The sequence below is a fragment of the Bufo gargarizans genome, chromosome 4 (genome assembly GCF_014858855.1).
Source record: "Bufo gargarizans isolate SCDJY-AF-19 chromosome 4, ASM1485885v1, whole genome shotgun sequence".
NCBI classification, from domain to species: Eukaryota; Metazoa; Chordata; class Amphibia; order Anura; family Bufonidae; genus Bufo; species Bufo gargarizans.
In genome coordinates this window covers 289,650,003-289,669,051 of record NC_058083.1, presented here as the reverse complement: position 1 = coordinate 289,669,051, position 19,049 = coordinate 289,650,003, and the positions used below count along the sequence as shown (strand labels likewise).

Sequence of the window (19,049 nt, the reverse complement as noted above, 5' to 3'; positions counted from 1 at the left end):
AATGCTGTGTGTGTGCGCGCTGTCTATGCGCTAAGTGGCCGGGAGCTGCAGCTGGTTTACCTAGGTGGGGACGACAATGAGGCCGCTCGTGATGGAGGGACTGTGGGAACTAGGCATGGGGGGAAAAAGGAGATGAATGAAGGGAAAGGAAAAGTGGATGGGGATGGCGATGGAATGAATGAATTGAAGGAGGTGTAAGTGAGTAGGTGTGAAGATGATCAGCTGGGTTCCTGGGTGTTGGATCCCCACCGGTCAGATACGGTATACAAGTCTAGGAAAACCCTTTAACAGAGGTCTTATTTAAAAGGCCTTAAAGAGGACCTGTCAACTCTCCTGACATGTCTGTTTGGGTAACTAACCAGCTGCATTTATCCTGTAACAACCATTCCAGAGCATTCTTATGACTTTATTTTGTGCCATTCTTCTCTTATTCCTGCTAGACGTTTGTGGATAAAGGTACAGATGGGAGTAAACAGTTGAGGTGGTGTCCCTGCACAGTCTGCCACTGCCAGCTGTCAATTGACAATGTGAGACTATGCAGGAACACAACCCCATCTAGTAACATCTTGTACCTTATCTGTTAACTTCTAGCAGCAATAAGAGAAGAAAATACAGTTAAAAGAATAGATGCTCCAGAATTGTCCTTCTATGTGGAATACAATTATTTACCTAAACACACGTCAGGAGTGGAGACAGGTCCTCTTTAAGGCCCTGTTGAGACTGTGTCTGCAGTGAACAATGGATGTCTACACCGAACGTGGTTATGGCGCCCTGTACACCCAGCATATCAAGCTGTTGAACATGTGTGACCACCAGCTAGTCTTCAGCGAATCTTAGGTTTTAATGCCGTTTTTGTACAGCATTAAAATGTATTGGCTCCATGGAGCTAAACTTTGTCTCTGCGCGAGACTTCGGTGAATTCCTACTGTATTCCTATCTGCGTATTGAAAAACATCTTAAAATAGGAATCCGAAGTCGGCTTTGGTATTGTCTGGTACCTCTGTACCAAAGCCCACTTCGGATTCTTATTTTAAAATTTTATTCAATATACAGATAGGAATACCATACTCATTCATCGAAGTCTCGCACCACTTCGGCCGAGAAGGTGTTTGACTCCAAGGAACCAATACATTTTAATGCTGTATGGACACAGCATTAAAACCGAAGTTTTTGAATGAATCGACTTTGGATCTATGATCCGAAGCTCGATTCGCTCAAGACTACCACCAGCAATGGACATAGCAGGCCGATGTTCTGTGAGGGATTCAAAATAACACTCGGGACACCATAACAAGTATGTACAAGTACAATTTAAAACGTGTTCTGTTTTGCCAGACAGATTAAATTAATATTATAAGAGGATCAGTCCCTTTAATAATTGGAGGCACATAACATAGTTAAGAACAGAATTTAATTATTTGTGTGGCTAAATATAACATAAAATTCTGAATGTATTTTTACTTTTTTCTAAATTAATACTTGCTGCTGCGTTTTTTTTTTTGTTTTTTTAAAGGTCAGCAGTTTTGACCATGCAAACCTGCTGACAGCACAAGGTAGGGTATATTGAGAGCAAGACAATATTTTATGGAGCTTTTTGTCAGGAGTAGTGTGAATATTTACTTTTATTCTGCTGTGCTCTTCTCTGGTTGGATTCTACAGCTGTCAGTCCGCAGAGAGAAGGGGCTGTAAAGTAGCGCAATGCAGAAAGCACTTCAGAGTGAAGCTCCACCTCCTGGGCACAAACAGGGGCAGCGCCTGGCAGAATAAATGTTGTTTGGAAGTTTGTTCTGCTCATCTGCTTCCTAGCCCTGTTAGCAGTTTTGACCATGCAAAACGGCTAAGAGAACCCTTTTCATTAGAGTAATTGTATGTCGTACTTAGAAATGAGAACTCTTATTACACTGTAACCCAGGGCTAAGATTGTACTTTCACGTTTTATAGAGGGTGTATGACGTTTGTTTTTATTACACAGTATGGTAATTAATACTAAGTTTGCAGAATTAACAGTGCCGGTTTCAATTAAGATTGTGCAATTGGCCAGAGTTTACTGTCTATCAGGAGTAATGAGTTTCAGGAGCCAAACTGGAATCTGCAGAAGATGTAGGTAATTAATACCATCTGCTGATAATAACTGCAGAGCATATATAGAATAATAAATTCTCTTTATCACATTGAAAGTTTGGAGTGATACAATTCAGGTTACAGAAACAAAAGATCTGACACGTCAGACATGGAGCAATCAGAGAAATACAACCAGAGAGACTACGGCTATGGTCACGCTCGTGCTGAAGCCTGCAAGAATAGTGCACAGCATTGCAGCGTTATACTTTTGTTCAAACTTAAACCATAATTATTTTTCTTCTGGCTTAAAAAGTTAAAATTGCAGAAACCTAGGAAGGCCACTAGACTTTAAATAGAGCTGTGTTTCCTATTCCATTCACAGTGCTAGTTCCAGCGCCGGGAGCTGCATGGAACAGATGATTGGTAGGGGTGCGGGACTCTCACTGATTGGATATTATTGACTTATGCTGAGGATAGGTAGTCAATATCAGGAGCCTGGAAAACCCCCTTTCACCCATTCATGTCACAGAGCGACATTTCAGCTCCCAGTCTAGAGCCATTTTCAAGCAGTGTGTGTACTAGTTTCCATTTAGCATATAATGGCATGTATGAATCGCATATTAATTCGTTATCACAGAACATAAAGTTCATCAATATCATCATATTACCAAGTATTCCGGTAAAAAAGCCATTGTCCAATATCGGCCAAACCAGAGACACCCAACTGTAGCACTATTTTTGGGTTTTTGCTGCTCATTAGTTCAGCAGGGCTCTGGTTTACACCAGATGTTTGTGTCTATCTGTTACATAAAGATATAAAGGTGTTGCATCCTTGGCACTTAAAGGTGAACCCGGATATATCCCCATCTTCCCCAGTCAGCCCCTCTGACATGTGCATTGGAGCATTTCATGTTCCAATGCTCTCCCTTGGGCAAGAGCTTTTTCTAGAGAGAGATCTGGTGACGTCACTGGCACTAATGGGCGGGCTTTAGCGCGGCCCTAGCCTGTAAAGCGGCTAAGGCAGCACTAAAGCCCGCCTATCCGCGCCGGTGATGTCACCAGGAACACTGCCGGGTGGAATCCTCCGCCTAGCAGTATAAAAATGTAAACAAAAAAGCCTTTGTCCTGTGTGATACTACAGCGCAGGGCAAGGGAGAGCATCGGAGCACACCCAGGGAAAAGGAGACCCTGGCGTCTCCTCCATGTACCGATGTTCAGTATTAACATACTGGGTGCAAAAACTGCAGGGGGCTACATCAAGGCACTCGAGAGGTATTTGAAAAGAAGAACAAGAACAGCAGCATCAGTGGAGGGTATCCCCCAAGTAAAGGTACTTAAACAAAAAAAATTCCATGAAAGGTCCTCTTTAAGGGACTTTTACTATAATTTTCTATAGATGTGCAACTCAAGCAGGAAAAAGTTGCACAGCAGCCATATCATGCTGTATACATGACCTGCCTCAGGCTGCGACTGTGCAACTGAAGTCCTAGAAAAGTTTGATTACTTGGTTTGTATTTAGCTTTGTCTTACAATTGTGAATCTATACAGCTATTTGTAGACTTTACGCATCAGCCCTGCCCACAGGGCGAAACCTTTAAGCTATAGTTATCGGATTCTTACCTTGACATGTAAAGTGTGGTGAGGCAGGAGTTCATAAAGCATTGTCCATATATCCTCAGAACAAATTATAAACCTGAAATTGAATAGCTTGACCAAAGTGCACAATAGAAACTAAATTGAAAAATACATTTTTCCTATAACGTTTACTTAAAAAGCATGTTAAGAACACATTTAAAAAATAATATTTGGCATATCTGGCTAAGAATAAATTATAAGTATTCATATACTATACATTTATATGGTAGATAAAAAAAATAAAAAATGGCGACTGCCTGTAATTAATCATATTCGGGGTGCAGCAAGTCTATTTACATTATTATATAACATGATACTGAGCAGCATGTTCCACTATTATTTCTAAAACAAAAAAAATTGCCAGCATCCATTGAGTCAAATTAATCATAACATAGCCATTACTTGGCATAAAGACAGCCTGAAACCTAACAAAGTGTAGGTCCACACCTAAATAACTTACTCTAATTATGTACAGTGTAAGGCTACTTTCACACCTGCGTTAGGTGCGGATCCGTCTGGTATCTGCACAGACTGATCCGCACCTATAATGCAAACGATTGTATCCGTTCAGAACGGATCCATTTGCATTACCATGAACAAAAAAAAAAAAAAATGATAATGCAAACGGATCCGTTTTGACTTGCACTGAAAGTCAATGGGAGGCGGATCCGTTTTCAATTGCACCATATTGTGTCAGTGAAAACGGATCCGTCCCCATTGACTTACATTGTAAGTCAGGATGGATCCGTTTGGCTCTGCATCACCAGGCGGACACCAAAATGCTGCAAGCAGCGTTTTGGTGTCCGCCTCCAGAGCGGAATGGAGGCTGAACGGAGGCAAACTGATGCATTCTGAACGGATCCTTATCCATTCAGAATGCATTGGGGTTACACTGATCCGTTTTGGGCCGCTTGTGAGAGCCCTGAAACGGATCTCACAAGCGGACCCAGAAACGCCAGTGTGAAAGTAGCCTAAGGCTTTATTCACACAGTGTGATTTTCTCATGTGGTACGGTACAGCAGTGACCAGATATGTGATGGTCCTGAAGTCTCCCGATTGCTCGTTGGCTTCAATGTTCTGCACACACGCAGTACAGCACAGCTGCTCGGCATCTGATGGATTCCATACTGCGCCTAACAGTTGCAAATGTGCAATCGCAAGACTGGGAGACTTCAGGGCCAGACATGAGTACATCTACTCTGCCTGGGCCTGTCACTCAAAATGGTGGTGGCGTGGCCAGGAAGGAAAAGGAGCTGAACCTTCGGGTGCAGCAAGGTGCAATGGCACCACCCATGTTGCACCCACGGGCTAATTAGTAGGGCTACCGATAGAAATAGGACTAAAATGTATTGACAAGTGCTCATCTGGCATGTGAGATGGTTTCACAGCGAGCTACGTGGTGACAGATTCCATTCCTTAAATGGAATCTGTCACCACATATCTCGCTGTGAAACCATCTCACATGCCAGATGGAAATTTCAGCCGTGTATCCACTGTAAAATCTGCATGACTTACATGTGGATTTGTTTTGTATTTTGCTGCAGATTTTACCGCCTTAATTGCAAGGGGTGAATTCCGAAGTGGAAATCGGCAGCATGAATTGACATGCTGCAGAATTAAGATCCACAGCGCAAATCAGTTTCCAAATGCAGATTTGTTCTGCAGTGCATGGATGAGATTTTGCCATGCTGGTACAGTAATATGCTGTGGTTTTTCCTCCAGCAAATCCATGTGCTTAAAATGTGCAGCATATTTACCTCTTGATTCAATCTGATCTGTGGCTATGCCATAAGTAGATAGATACATCTGCATTTTTTTCAGTGTTTTTAGCAGTAAAATCTCCAAATGTTAGCAAAAGGTATTTGGGAAATATGAACCATAGAACACTTTTTAGCTCCATTTTTGTTAATTAGGTGTTTTTATGTTTTTTAATCTTTCTTGCTGCTTTTCACAAATGCAACATTCTGAAGCTCTTGCTGTTTTTAGGTGTTTTGCCACCCCTTCTCTATAAAGGAAAATGCAATGCAGATATTGTTTGATCACCAGACATGGCCAATTGATTATAACAAAGTCTCTATCAGGTCATGTCAGACAAAATAGAGCTGGCTGATACCTTATTTGCCCCCCACCATTCTTGAACAAAAGAAATATAAAAAAAAATCTATGTTTAGAATAAAACTAGATTTCATTTATTTTACTATATGCCTTGTGTTCTATTAGCTATGATTGCAGGTATACTCAAATTGACTTACCTTCCTATTGTACATTTACTTTCAGATTGATGTCCTTAAAGCAGACATGGAAAGCGCAGAGTGGAAGATCTTGGAAAATATTATCCTAGAGGGCATTGTTGAGCAGATCGGACAACTTGTTTTGGAGATCCATCTCCACTGGCCTGGGTTTGAAGTCGGTGGAAATGACAGCAGTGTTGTCAGATACTGGTATAGCTTATTCAAAGAGCTTGAGTACAAGAACTTTAGACTTTTTCATACATACAAGGACGTCTCTAAACCGCAAATGTTCCTTAAAAAAGAGATTTTCAATGCAAGCAGTTGCTATATACTGAGCTGGGTAAATACCAGGTGGACATGACACAAAGATATCGGACCTGCACAGAATTAAACTTGTTCTCAATATGACTCTTGATGAAGGAAGTGAGGCATAAGGACTTGCATTTTGTGAAATGAGCAACGTCTACGCTGCACAATGTTCTCGATAATGCTCATCAGCTAACTTGTATTTGCCAGAGAATTGGCTATTTTAAATGAAGAATTTTAAAACTCTTCCTGCTGGTAAAATGATGCTCCAGGTTTTGGCAGATGTAGAATTTCAAATCTCTCTGAATAGTATATTTTATAAAAATATTTTGCTTTTAGCTAGTAGCTGTCGATTAAAAAAAATAATTTAAAAGGTAGACAAAACATAAATGCCAAGGTTTCCAAATCTTAATTTTAAAAATCAGTGTTCTGCTTTAGAGAATGGATTTTAAAATGCCTTAATAAGAAATCCTGTATTTAAGGGCTAATGCACACAAATGTATTTTTCTTCCGTGTCCATTCCGTTTTATATATTTTTTTGGAGCCGCAAAAAAACTGAAATGACTGTCTGCATTCCATGTTCACATTGTCATTTTTGCGGAACGGCCGACAAGGCTAGGAATGTTCTATTAGGGGCCGGCCATTCTGTTCTGCAAAAACATTTTTGTGGCAAGTTTTTAAGCAGTTGCTTGAGTCGAAGCCAGAATTTGTTCCAACATTCCTCATTCCTTTCAAACCCACTTTGATTTTAAAAAAAAACAACTGTATCAAAACTGCCACAAAACATTGTGTGCGACACCATCCTTAAAGGGGTTTTGTCATCAGAAAGAAGATAACCTGCCCAGAAAGTGGCTGATTTTACAAGACAACCATTCACATGAATTGATATACCTGTAATGCAAGTCTGCCAAAATTGCAGACTCTAAGGCCCCTTTCACACAGGCGAGTATTCCGCACAGATGCAATACGTGAGTTGAACACATTGCACCCGCACTGAATCCGGACCCATTCATTTCTATGGGGCTGTTCACATGAGCAGTGATTTTCACGCATCACTTGTGCTTTGCGTGAAAATCGCAGCATGCTCTATATTGTGTGCGTTTTTCATGTAACGCAGGCCCCATAGAAATGAATGGGGTTGCGTGAAAATCGCAAGCAAGTGCGGATGCGGTGCGATTTTCACACCGGTTGCTAGGAGACGATCGGGATGGAGATCCGATCGTTATTATTTTCACTTATAACATGGTTATAAGGGAAAATAATAGCATTCTGAATGCATAGTAAAATAGCGCTGGAGGGGTTAAAAAAATAATAATAATAATTTAACTCACCTTAATCCACTTGATCGCGCAGCCGGCATCTCCTCTGGCTTCTTTCTTTGCTTTGTGCAGGAACAGGACCTGTGGTGACGTCACTCTGGTCATCGTATGGGCCATCACATGATCTTTTACCATGGTGATGGACCATGTGATGACCGGAGTGACATCACCACAGGTCCTGTTCCTGCACAAAGCAAAGAGAGAAGCCAGAAGAGATGCCGGCTGCGCGATCAAGTGGATTAAGGTAAGTTAAATTTAAAAAAAATTTAACCCCTCCAGCGCTATTTTACTATGCATTCTGTATTCAGAATGCTATTATTTTCCCTTTTAACCATGCTATAAGGGAAAATAATACAATCTACAGAACACCGATCCCAAGCCCGAACTTCTGTGAAGAAGTTCTGGTTTGGGTACCAAACATGCCGATTTTTCTCACGCGAGTGCAAAAAGCATTACATTATTTTGCACTTGTGCGGAAAAATCGTGCATGTTCCCGCAACGCCCGTCTGAAAGAGACCTAAGACAGCCCATAGAGGGAAATCCCAAATCGATAGGGCAAATTAGTAGAGCTTTTCAAAGTCCCTCACCAATCGAGGATCTAACACAGGGATCATCAACGTCTGGCACTCCAGCTGTTCTGAAACTACAACTCCCAGAATCCTCTTTTCACTTCTATGAGAGTTACAAGGACAGCTGAATAGGTGTGCATGCTGGGAGTTGTAGTTTCACAGCAGCTGGAGTGCCAAAGATTGCTGATCCCTGATCTAGCACATCCGAACTTGCTGTTGTTTTTGGCCACAGACTGCAGCTGATCTCACTGGTATTCTTGGAGACGGGACACTTTGTAGTCTGTATAATTTGTATGGATTCTTCCAACAAAATGGTATAAAATAGAGAACCACTGAAATGTCATTTGTAGCACTGGTTACTGCATTCTCAAGAACATTGGTTAATCTAACAGAATATCACCATAGATAATGAAAGCACATTCAATGTTCTCTGCTTCTAGCTAATGCCTCGGTTAGATCTGTGCTGCCCCCTGCAGGCTCTATAAAAATAGTACCTTACACAATTTAATTCAGTCTGTTCAATGCAATTTTAAACAACCTGTATAAATATGGACCCGAAGGAGAAATGAAATCAATAATTTGTGTAGTCTTTAACAGCAAATCCAATTTCAGTTGTTTAAAATATTTATGTATTTTACAGAATTATGTTCTACATTTTTGGAAATACTCTTAGATTATACCAATTTTTTTATATTTTTTTTTACCCTCCGTAAAGGGATGCAAACAAATACAATTAGTACGTCTTTGGACTTAAAGAGAACCTATCACACTGAAAATGCAGTGAAATAAATCTGCAGGCATGTTACAGTGCAAGTTAAAGATTGATATACAATGCACTCAAAGTTTTCAGACCCTTCCTTTTTTAGGCATCCACATTTAATGTCGATGCCTTGTGCTAAAATTAAATGAGAAAGTGAAAACAATTTTAGATTTTTTTATATTTATTAAAAAGGACATAAACATTCAGACCCTTTGCTGTAATAATGCAATGACATTTAACTCTGGGGCCTCCTGTTTCTCTTCACCATCTTTGAGATGTTTCTACACCTTGATTGAGTCCACCTGGCAGTCACATCTGATTGGACGTGATTTAGGAAGACTTAGCCCTGTCTCCATGAGGTCTCACAGCTTACAATGCAGAGCAAAAACCAAGCTCATAGGAGGAAAGAACTGCCAGTAGAGCTGAGAGACATTGGAGAAGGGAACAAAACACTATATTATGCACTAAAATTTCCTAAGAATATAGTGGCCTCCATAATTCTTAAATGGAAGAGGTTTGGAACAACCAGGACTTTTCCTAGAGCTGGCTTCCCCACCAAACTAACCAACCAACCAACCAGGGGAGAAGTCTTGGCAAGAGAGGTGACCAAGAACCAATTGATGACACTGGCTGAGCTCCAAAGATCCTGTGTGCAGATGGGAGAAACTTCAGAAGTTTCCACCAATCTGGGCTTTACGGCAGAGTGACCCAAAAGAAGCCTCTACTCGGTAAAAGACAAATGAAAGCCAGTCTAGACAGGGAGAATGGTCAGGGTTGAGGGAAATCTCAATGGAGCAAAGTACAGAGATATTTTGAATGAAAACCTGATGCAGAGTGCTCTGGACCTTGGACTAGGCTGAAAGTTCAATTTTAAACAAGAATGTGGATGGTGACCCTAAGCACAAAGCCAAGAAAACACAGATGTGGCTTAGGGTACTTTCACACTAGCGTCGCTGGATTCCTGCAGGCAGTATTCAAACGGATACCATTTGTAGACCGATCCGGATCACAAATGTATTGCAATACCGGATACGTCTCTCCGATTGTCCTCCAGAAAAACAGATACGGTATTTATCTTTTTCAAATTTTTAAAGGTCTGCGCATGCACCGACCGCAAAACAGGATCCATTTTCCCAAAACACTTAGGGCTGGATCCGGCCTCGATGCATTTCAATGTAAAATAATGCCAAATCCAGCATTCCGGCAAGTGTTCTGGAATTTTGGACGGAGAAAATGCAGCATGCTGTGGTATTTTCTCCGTCCAAAAACCGTACAGTGACTGAACTGAAGACATCCTGATGCATACTGAACAGATTGCTCTCCATTCAGAATGCATTAGGATAAAACTGATCAGTTTTTATCCCGGTATTGAGCCCCTAGGATGGAACTCTATGCCGGAAAAGAAAATGTTAGTTTGAAAGTACCCTAAGGCCTCTTTCACACTTGCGTTGTCCGGATCCGGCGTGTACTCCGCTTGCCGGAATTACACGCCGGATCCGGAAAAACGCAAGTGTACTGAAAGCATTTGAAGACGGAACCGTCTTCAAAATGCTTTCAGTGTTACTATGGCAGCCAGGACGCTATTAAAGTCCTGGTTGCCATAGTAGTAGTGGGGAGCGGGGAGCAGCATACTTACCGTCCGTGCGGCTCCCGGGGCGCTCCAGAATGACGTCAGAGCGCCCCATGCGCATGGATCATGTGATCCATGCGATCACGTCATCCATGCGCCTGGGGCGCCCTGACGTCACTCTGGAGCGCCCCGGGAGCCGCACGGATGGTAAGTATGCTGCTCCCCACTACAGTTTACCATGGCTGCCAGGACTTTAGCGTCCCGGCAGCCATGGTAACCATTGAGAAAAAGCTAAACGTCGCATCCGGCAATGCGCCGAAACGACGTTTAGCTTAAGGCCGGATCCGGATCAATGCCTTTCAATGGGCATTCATTCCGGATCCGGCCTTGCGGCAAGTGTTCCGGATTTTTGGCCGGGGCAAAAAGCGCAGCATGCTGCGCTATTTGCTGCGGCCAAAAAACGTTCCGTTCCGGAACGGAAGACATCCTGAAGGACGGACTGTCCATTCAGAATGCATTAGGATAATCCTGATCAGTATTCTTCCGGCATAGAGCCCCGACGACGGAACTCTATGCCGGAAGACTATAACGCAGGTGTGAAAGGGCCCTGAGGCTACTTTCACACTAGTGTTTTTGCTGGATCTGGCAGGGCTCAGCAAAAACACTTCCATTACTGATAATACAACCATCTGCATCCGTTATATTATCTTTAACATACCCAACACTAATCAGTCATGAACTCCATTGAAAGTAAATGGAGGACTGATCCGTTTTCTATTGTGTGAGAATTAAACTAATCCGTCCCTGCTGACTTGCATGGTGGGTCATGACTGATCCACATTACTCCGCATCCCATGACTGAAAGAAAACCGCAGCATGCTGCGGTTTTCTCTCCGTCCGGTATGAGAACGGAAGGCTTTTTTGGAGCATTCCATTCTGTTCAGTTACGTTTTGTCCCCATTGACAAAACAGAAGCTTTTTTTCCGGTATTGAAACCCTATGATGGATCTCAATACCGGAAAATAGAAACACTAGTGTGAAAGTAGCCTTAGGGACAACTTTGAATGTGTTTTAGTGGCCCGGACTTGAACCTGCCTAAGGTGCTTATAAAAGTAAAGGGTCTGAATACTTACGCCAATGCAATAGGTTAGTTTTTCCTTTCTGATAAATTAGCAAAGATTTTGAACATTATGTTTTCACTTTCTCATTATGGGTTATTGAGTGTAGAATGATGGGGGGAAAAACTTTACATTTTTTATATTTTAGCACAAAGCCACTATGTTAAAAAAAATTTTTTTTTAAAGTGAAAGGAACTGAAGACTTTCCCAATGTATAGTTTGGTATAAAACGACTTTGCATAACTTGCCATTGATTAAATTGCCCGCTCAAGTCTATGATTAGGAGTCCAATGGGGAAGATTATCAGTGATTGATGGCTCATACAGAAATCTGTCAATCACTGATAGGACTACCCACTGGACGCCCAAGTATAGAAAGAGCAGAGATTTAAATGAATAGAATACAATCCTTAGTCTTTTTCTACAAAACTATATATCAGTTTGTGCAACTCTCCTGCTCTATAACATGCCCACAGTTCAATATGACAGATTCCCTTTTTAACAGTTTGGTTTCATAACAACATATATCAGCCTAAGCTTTTCAGCAGACAAAAAAGTAAACCTGCCAAAAGAAGAAATTTTTGAAATAAGTCTGCACATTAGAAGTCTATGGGTACATCACAGTATATATTTTTAGGACAGAGATATATTCGTCTCATGCAAGATATAAAATCAGGTGTGTGCTTAGCCTTACTGGTGACATTCTAAAAAACCGTAATTATTCTTACCGGTAATTCTGTTTCCTTGAATCCACCATGACAGCCACAATGAGATTGACCCTTGACCTCTGTAGGGGCAGGAACACACAGAGTTTAAATTCCCCCCACTCCTCCACCTCCTCAGTGTTTAAGAAATTACCAAGGTAGGTGAACAGAAAAATAGGATATTACTTCATACCCCCGAATAAAAGGGTTCTTCCATTACCCTCTTCCTCTCTTTTTTTTTTATTTTTTTATATAGATTATTATAATTTTTTTGGGATGGGGTTAGTATGGGCCGTCATGGTGGATTCAAGGAAACTGAATTATCGGTAAGACTAATTGCATTTTTTCTACCTCATCCACCATGATGGCCACAATGAGAACTATCAAATAACTAACCTGGGTGGGATATCGCCTGTAGAACCTTCCGGCCAAACTGGATTTCTGCAGAATCAGGCAAACTAAGGCGATAGTGTCAAATGAAGTTTACACTAGACCAAGTTGCAGCCCTACAGATCTGAACTAGGGGAACTCCACCTTTTTCTGCCCAAGAGGAGGAGGCGGCTCTAGTAGAATGAACTCTAACTACCCCCAGACAGGACTTTTTTGGGATGGAATAACAGCATTCAATAGTGGATCTAATCCTTCTGGCTAAGGATGACTTAGTAAGTTTCTTCCCCTTATTCCTACCTGAGTATTGGACCAGCAAGTTATTATCCTTCCTGAATTCTCTGCTGACCTCCAGATACTGAATAAGGCCTCCTGCACACGACCGTTGTGTGCACCCGTGGCCGTTGTGACGTTTTTTTTCGCGGACCCATTGACTTTCAATGGGTCCGTGGAAAAATCGGAAAATGCACCGTTTTGCAGCCGAGGCCGTGATCCGTGTATCCTGTCCGTCAAAAAAATATGACCTGTCCTATTTTTTTGACGGACAACGGTTCACGGACCCATTCAAGTCAATGGGTCCGTGAAAGAACACGGATGCACACAAGATTGGCATCCGTGATCCGTGGCCGTAGGTTGCTTTCATACAGACGGATCCGAAGATCCGTCTGCATAAAAGCTTTTTCTGTGCGGCACCTAAAGGGGTTAATTGTACTATCATATTCCCCTGTAAGAGATCAGGGCTGCCAGGCAGCAGGGGGCAGCCCCCCCCTCCCCAGTTTGAATATCGTTGGTGGCACAGTGTGCGCCCACCATCGCCCCCCCTCCCTCCCTCTATTGTAATAAATCGTTGGTGGCACAGTGTGCCCCCACCATCGCCCCCCCCTCCCTCCCTCTATTGTATTAAATCGTTGGTGGCACAGTGTGCCAACCACCATCGGCCCCCCTCCCTCCCTCTATTGTATTAAATCGTTGGTGGCACAGTGTGCCAACCACCATCGCCCCCCCCTCCCTCTATAGCAGTAACATTGGTGGCAGTGTGCGGTCTCCCATTCCCCCCCCCCCACCCATCATTGGTGGCAGCGGAGTTCCGATCGGAGTCCCAGTTTAATCGCTGGGGCTCCGATCGGTAACCATGGCAACCAGGAAGCTACTGCAGCCCTGGTTGCCATGGTTACTTAGCAATAGTACAACAGTAGAAGATTCATACTTACCTGCTTGCTGCTGCGATGTCTGTGAACGGCCGGGAGCTCCTCCTACTGGTAAGTGACAGTTCTTTAGCAATGCGCCGCACAGACCTTTCACTTACCAGTAGGAGGAGCTCCCGGCCGGACACAGACATCGCAGCAGCAAGCAGGTAAGTATGAATCTTCTACTGTTGTACTATTGCTAAGTAACCATGGCAACCAGGGCTGCAGTAGCGTCCTGGTTGCCATGGTTACCGATCGGAGCCCCAGCGATTAAACTGGGACTCCGATCGGAACTCCGCTGCCACCAATGATGGGGGGGGGGGGGGGGAATGGGAGACCGCACACTGCCACCAATGTTACTGCTATAGAGGGAGGGGGGGGCGATGGTGGTTGGCACACTGTGCCACCAACGATTTAATACAATAGAGGGAGGGGGGCCGATGGTGGTTGGCACACTGTGCCACCAACGATTTAATACAATAGAGGGAGGGGGGGGGGCGATGGTGGGGGCACACTGTGCCACCAACGATTTATTACAATAGAGGGAGGGAGGGGGGGCGATGGTGGGCGCACACTGTGCCACCAACGATATTCAAACTGGGGAGGGGGGGGGTCTGCCCCCTGCTGGCTGGCAGCCCTGATCTCTTACAGGGGAATATGATAGTACAATTAACCCCTTTAGGTGCCGCACCTGAAGGGGTTAATTGTGCTATCATATCCCCCTGTAAGAGATCGGGTGCTGCCAGGCAGCAGGGGGCAGTCTTGTACAAAGTTTGCAGTGTATTCTAACCTGAAGCGTCCCCATCACCATGGGAACGCCTCTGTGTTAGAATATACTGTCGGATCTGAGGTTCACGAAGTAGCTCATATCCGACAGTATATTCTAACATAGAGGCGTTCCCATGGTGATGGGGACGCTTCAAGTTAAAATATACCATCGGATTGGAGAAAACTCCAATCCGATGGTATAAAAGAACTCCAGACTTTACATTGAAAGTCAATGGGGACGGATCCGTTTGAAATGGCACCATATTGTGTCAACATCAAACGGATCCGTCCCCGTGACTTGCATTGTAATTCAGGACGGATCCGTTTGGCTCCGCACGGCCAGGCGGACACCAAAACGACTTTTTTTTCATGTCCGTGGATCCTCCAAAAATCAAGGAAGACCCACGGACGAAAAAACGGTCACGGATCACGGACCCCGTTTTTGCGGACCGTGAAAAAAAACTGTCGTGTGCAGGAGGCCTAACCATCTCTCTAACATCTAAGAGACTCATCTGGTCTTCCATCTCCCCATCCTGGTGAATGGGAATGGAAGGCAAGAATATCTCCTGGTCTCAGTGGAAGGAAGAGACCACCTTTAGCAAGAAACCTGGATCTAATATGAGACGAATATGGTTACAGAGCACATAGGTCAACTGAGGATGCTGTCTCACTTACCCTTCACACTGTGCTGTCACACCTGGAGCAGAGAAACAGCTATGTGCGGATGCTGTTCATTGATTACAGCTCGGTCTTTAACACCATCCCTCCCAACAAGTTGGCAACGAAACTGAACAACTTGGGTCTCAGCTCACACCTGTGCAACTGGATACTGGATTTTCTTACAAAAAGACCACAAATCGTACGCATGGGTAAGCACTTTTCTTCATCCTTAACACTAAACACTGGGGTACCGCAAGGCTGTGTGTTGAGCCCTCTCCTTTACTCCCTCTTCACAAATGACTGTAAACCTATTCACAATACCATTATAAAATTTGCAGATGACACGACCGTGATAGGCCTAATCTACAACAATGATGAAACAGCCTATAGGAAAGAGGTTGAGAACCTAGAGAGATGGAACCTCATACTCAATACCAAGAAAACAAAGGAGCTAATTCTGGATTTTAGGAAGAAGAAACAAAATGGATACCATCCCATTAGCATTAATGGTGGAAACGTGGAGATAGTTCAAAGTTTCAGATTCTTGAGAGTTCATATTAGTCAGCACTTGTCATGGATAAAAAACACAACAGAAATTACCAAAAAAGGCCTTCAGAGGCTTTATTTTTTGAGGAGTCAGAAGAAAGCACAACTCCCAAAACAGCTGCTAGTCAATTTTTACAGGTGTACCATAGAATCTGTTATCACTTACTGCATTACAGTGTGGTACTCCGGCTGCCCTTCTGAGGACAAGCGCATCATCAGAATGGCTGGCAGAATTACTGGTACTCAGTTACCATCATTGGATGACATCTTCACTGCTCGATGCAGCAACAGGGCAAAAATTATCTGCGGGGATCCAACTCACCCCGGCCACAGCCTTTTCATTCCCCTACCCTCTGGTAGGCGTCTTAGAGCCCTACATGCCCGCACCACTAGGCTGAAGAACAGCTTTTACCCCAAAGCAATCAGTCTCCTAAATGCTCAGAGATTATTGCCCCATCCTAGGATAGAAACTACCACAGACTGAAAGTGACTGCTGCATTCATGAACCCATGATGACCTCTTGTCTGCAGTGGTGTCTGAATCAGTGTGTGTATATATATATATACACACTCATAAGCACTTCCTAATTTGCTTTTGCTATATCTATGCTGTGAACTGTGAATAGTAATGCCTTCTAGTGCAATGTTTTTAGTTTTTTTTCTAGTGTAATGCTTTAGTTTAAATGTCAGTTCTTGTTCCTCTGTCCATGCATCTAGGATTGCTCCAAACAACATTTCATTGTATTGTACATTGTATTGTACAGTGACAATAAAGGCATCTTATCTCCGAGCCAGGAACAAAACTTTCACACCTTCCTACTAGCCTTTAGTGTAAGGATCACTTTTTCAGAAAGGCCCTTTCTTAATGTTTTGCTTTCAGGATCCATACCGCTAAGGCCTCATGCACACGACCGTTGTGTTTCGTTGGTGTTCCGTTGTTCCGTTTCCGTGTGTCTAACTTTATTTTTGGAGGACCACCAGACATAAAGGAAGGTAAAAAAAAAAAAGTCTAAGACAAGTTTGCCATGCAAATGATAGGAATAAAATGGACGCGGACGACAATCTTGTGTGCCTTTGCGTTTTTTTAGCGGTCCCATTGACTTGAATGGGTCTGCAAACCGTTTTCCACGGACAAGAATAAGACAGTTTTTTTTTTTTTTGACGGACTGGAACCACAGATGCGGGTGGCAAACAGTGTACTATCCGCATTTTTTCAACGACTCCATAGAAATGAATGGGTCCGCATCTAAAACGCTAATATCGGTGGAACGGACAAGGAGACAAACAGTCCTGTGCATGAGGCCTTACTTGAACATCTGGATGAATTAGAGCAGTGGTCCCCAACCTTTTTTGCACCAAGGACCAGTTTCATGTCAGACAATTTTCCCAGGGTGCGGGCTTAGGTCTTGGGCGGGGCTTCGGGGGTGGGTGGGGCTTAGTGGGTGATGGTCGGCGCTGACTGATTCACGCGCATAACAAAGCACAAGGTTCATGTTAAAATAGATAACTATTACATTTATTATTAAAATGTGGCTCAAAACTGACTAGGGTCTCTGCTGCACTGAGCTAACCATCCCTCACTAGCCCTTTTCAGCTTTCATATTGGTGGCAGTGGCTGGCCGGCATCACAATTGGAAGGAACGAACACTCTTTTTCCGACCCGTTGTACGGCCGCACGCTGTGTGTGATATGCGCGTCGGGCACGCATGCGTCTGGCGCAGTGGCGTAACTAGAATTAATATGGGCCCCAGGGCAACCTTTAAATTTGCCCCCCCCTGTGGCAATAATAACCATGAGCACCACCGTGCCCCTTATGTGGCCGACGTGGTTATTATTGCCAAGGTTTTGTCAGGTCGCCCCCTTTCTCACTATATTTCATTTTGCCCCCACTCCTATATATTTCATTTTTTGCCCCTCTCTGTATATATTTCATTTTCATTTTGCCCCCTCATTATTTGCTGCCCCTGCCCTCATATGGCCGGCGTGGGCCCCCCTTTCCGAATTCAGACATTAGTGCCGGTTATTATAATGTGATATGATATTAGGGCAGGGGCAGCAAATAATGAGGGAGCAATATGAAAAGGAAATATATAGAGAATGGGGGCTAAATGAAATATAGGTAGAGGGGCCACTGACAAAACCTTGGCAATAATAACCCAGTTATAATTGCCAATGTTTTGTCAGAGGCCCCTCTCTACCTATATTTCATTTAGCCCCCATTCTCTCTCTCTCTCTATCTATCTATCTATAATTTCAGTTTTTGCCCCTCATTATTTGCTGGCCCTGCCCTGCCCTCCCCTCATATGGCCGGTGCGGGCTCACCACTTTCTAAATTCAAACATTAGTGCCACTGACCATCTGCCCCCGTACTTGCAGGCTGTGGCGGGCTTCAGTTCGATGCGCGATCCCGTGGCTCTGCCTGCGGCGCACCGCCGTGTCATTCCAGCAGTGATCCCGCGACGCGAGACCCGCCGCAGGAGGTCACGGGATTACAACAGGTTATGCAGCGCAGGCACACTCAAAATATAGGGAGGGCCCGCCCGCCCGCCGCACTGAAAAAAAGCACTTGCGGGGCCACGGGCCCTCCCCCCCTGCCCTGGCGTCTCCCCTCCTCTGTATGGCCACGCCCCGGCAAACAATCTTCCAGGGCCCGGTGGTTGGGGACCTCTGAATTAGAGGGACCTGGACAAGCATATCCCTCTGGAAAGGAATTTCGCACGGATCCTCCAGGGCTAGTTGTTTTAAACTGGGCGATAATCAGGAAGTTGTCCAGGTAGGGGATAATGATTAAACTTTCCTTGCGAAGGTAAGCGACCATTTCAACCACTAGTTTTGTGAATACTCTGGGAGCGGAAGAGATGCCGAAAGGAAGTGCAATGTACTGGAAGTGATGTAGGGTACCTCTTGGATCTTTTATTGTAAAACGTAGAAATTTCTGTGAGAGATGATGGATGGGAATGTGATAATAGGCATCTTTGAGATCTATTGAGGACATGAATGCCCCTTTCGGAATGAGCCGGATTGTGTATCTGATGGATTCAATCTTGAATCTTCTGTACAGAATGGATCTGTTTAGCAGTTTTAGATTTATAATGGTACGAAAGGACTGGTCTGGCTTTTTTACTAGGAAAAGGTTTGAATAGAAACAGTCCCCTTTTTCTGGATCTGAGACTCTTTGGATTACGCCTGAGCTTAAAAGTTCCTGAACCCCTTTCCATAACTTGGGTAAA

At 43.7% G+C, this 19,049-nt stretch overlaps 1 protein-coding gene across 3 annotated transcripts in view; it reads left to right on the top strand.

Annotated features, from left to right (window-relative positions):
* Nucleotides 1-6,506, top strand: part of METTL24 (methyltransferase like 24) — a 66,981-nt gene extending 60,475 nt beyond the window's left edge. For all 3 annotated transcript variants that reach the window (XM_044290589.1, XM_044290591.1, XM_044290590.1), the window contains one exon: nucleotides 5,974-6,506. In XM_044290589.1, the coding sequence (XP_044146524.1) occupies nucleotides 5,974-6,288 (315 nt within the window). In that variant the 3' untranslated portion in view covers nucleotides 6,289-6,506. The remainder of the gene's footprint in view (nucleotides 1-5,973) is intronic.
* Nucleotides 6,507-19,049: the final 12,543 nt, after the last annotated feature.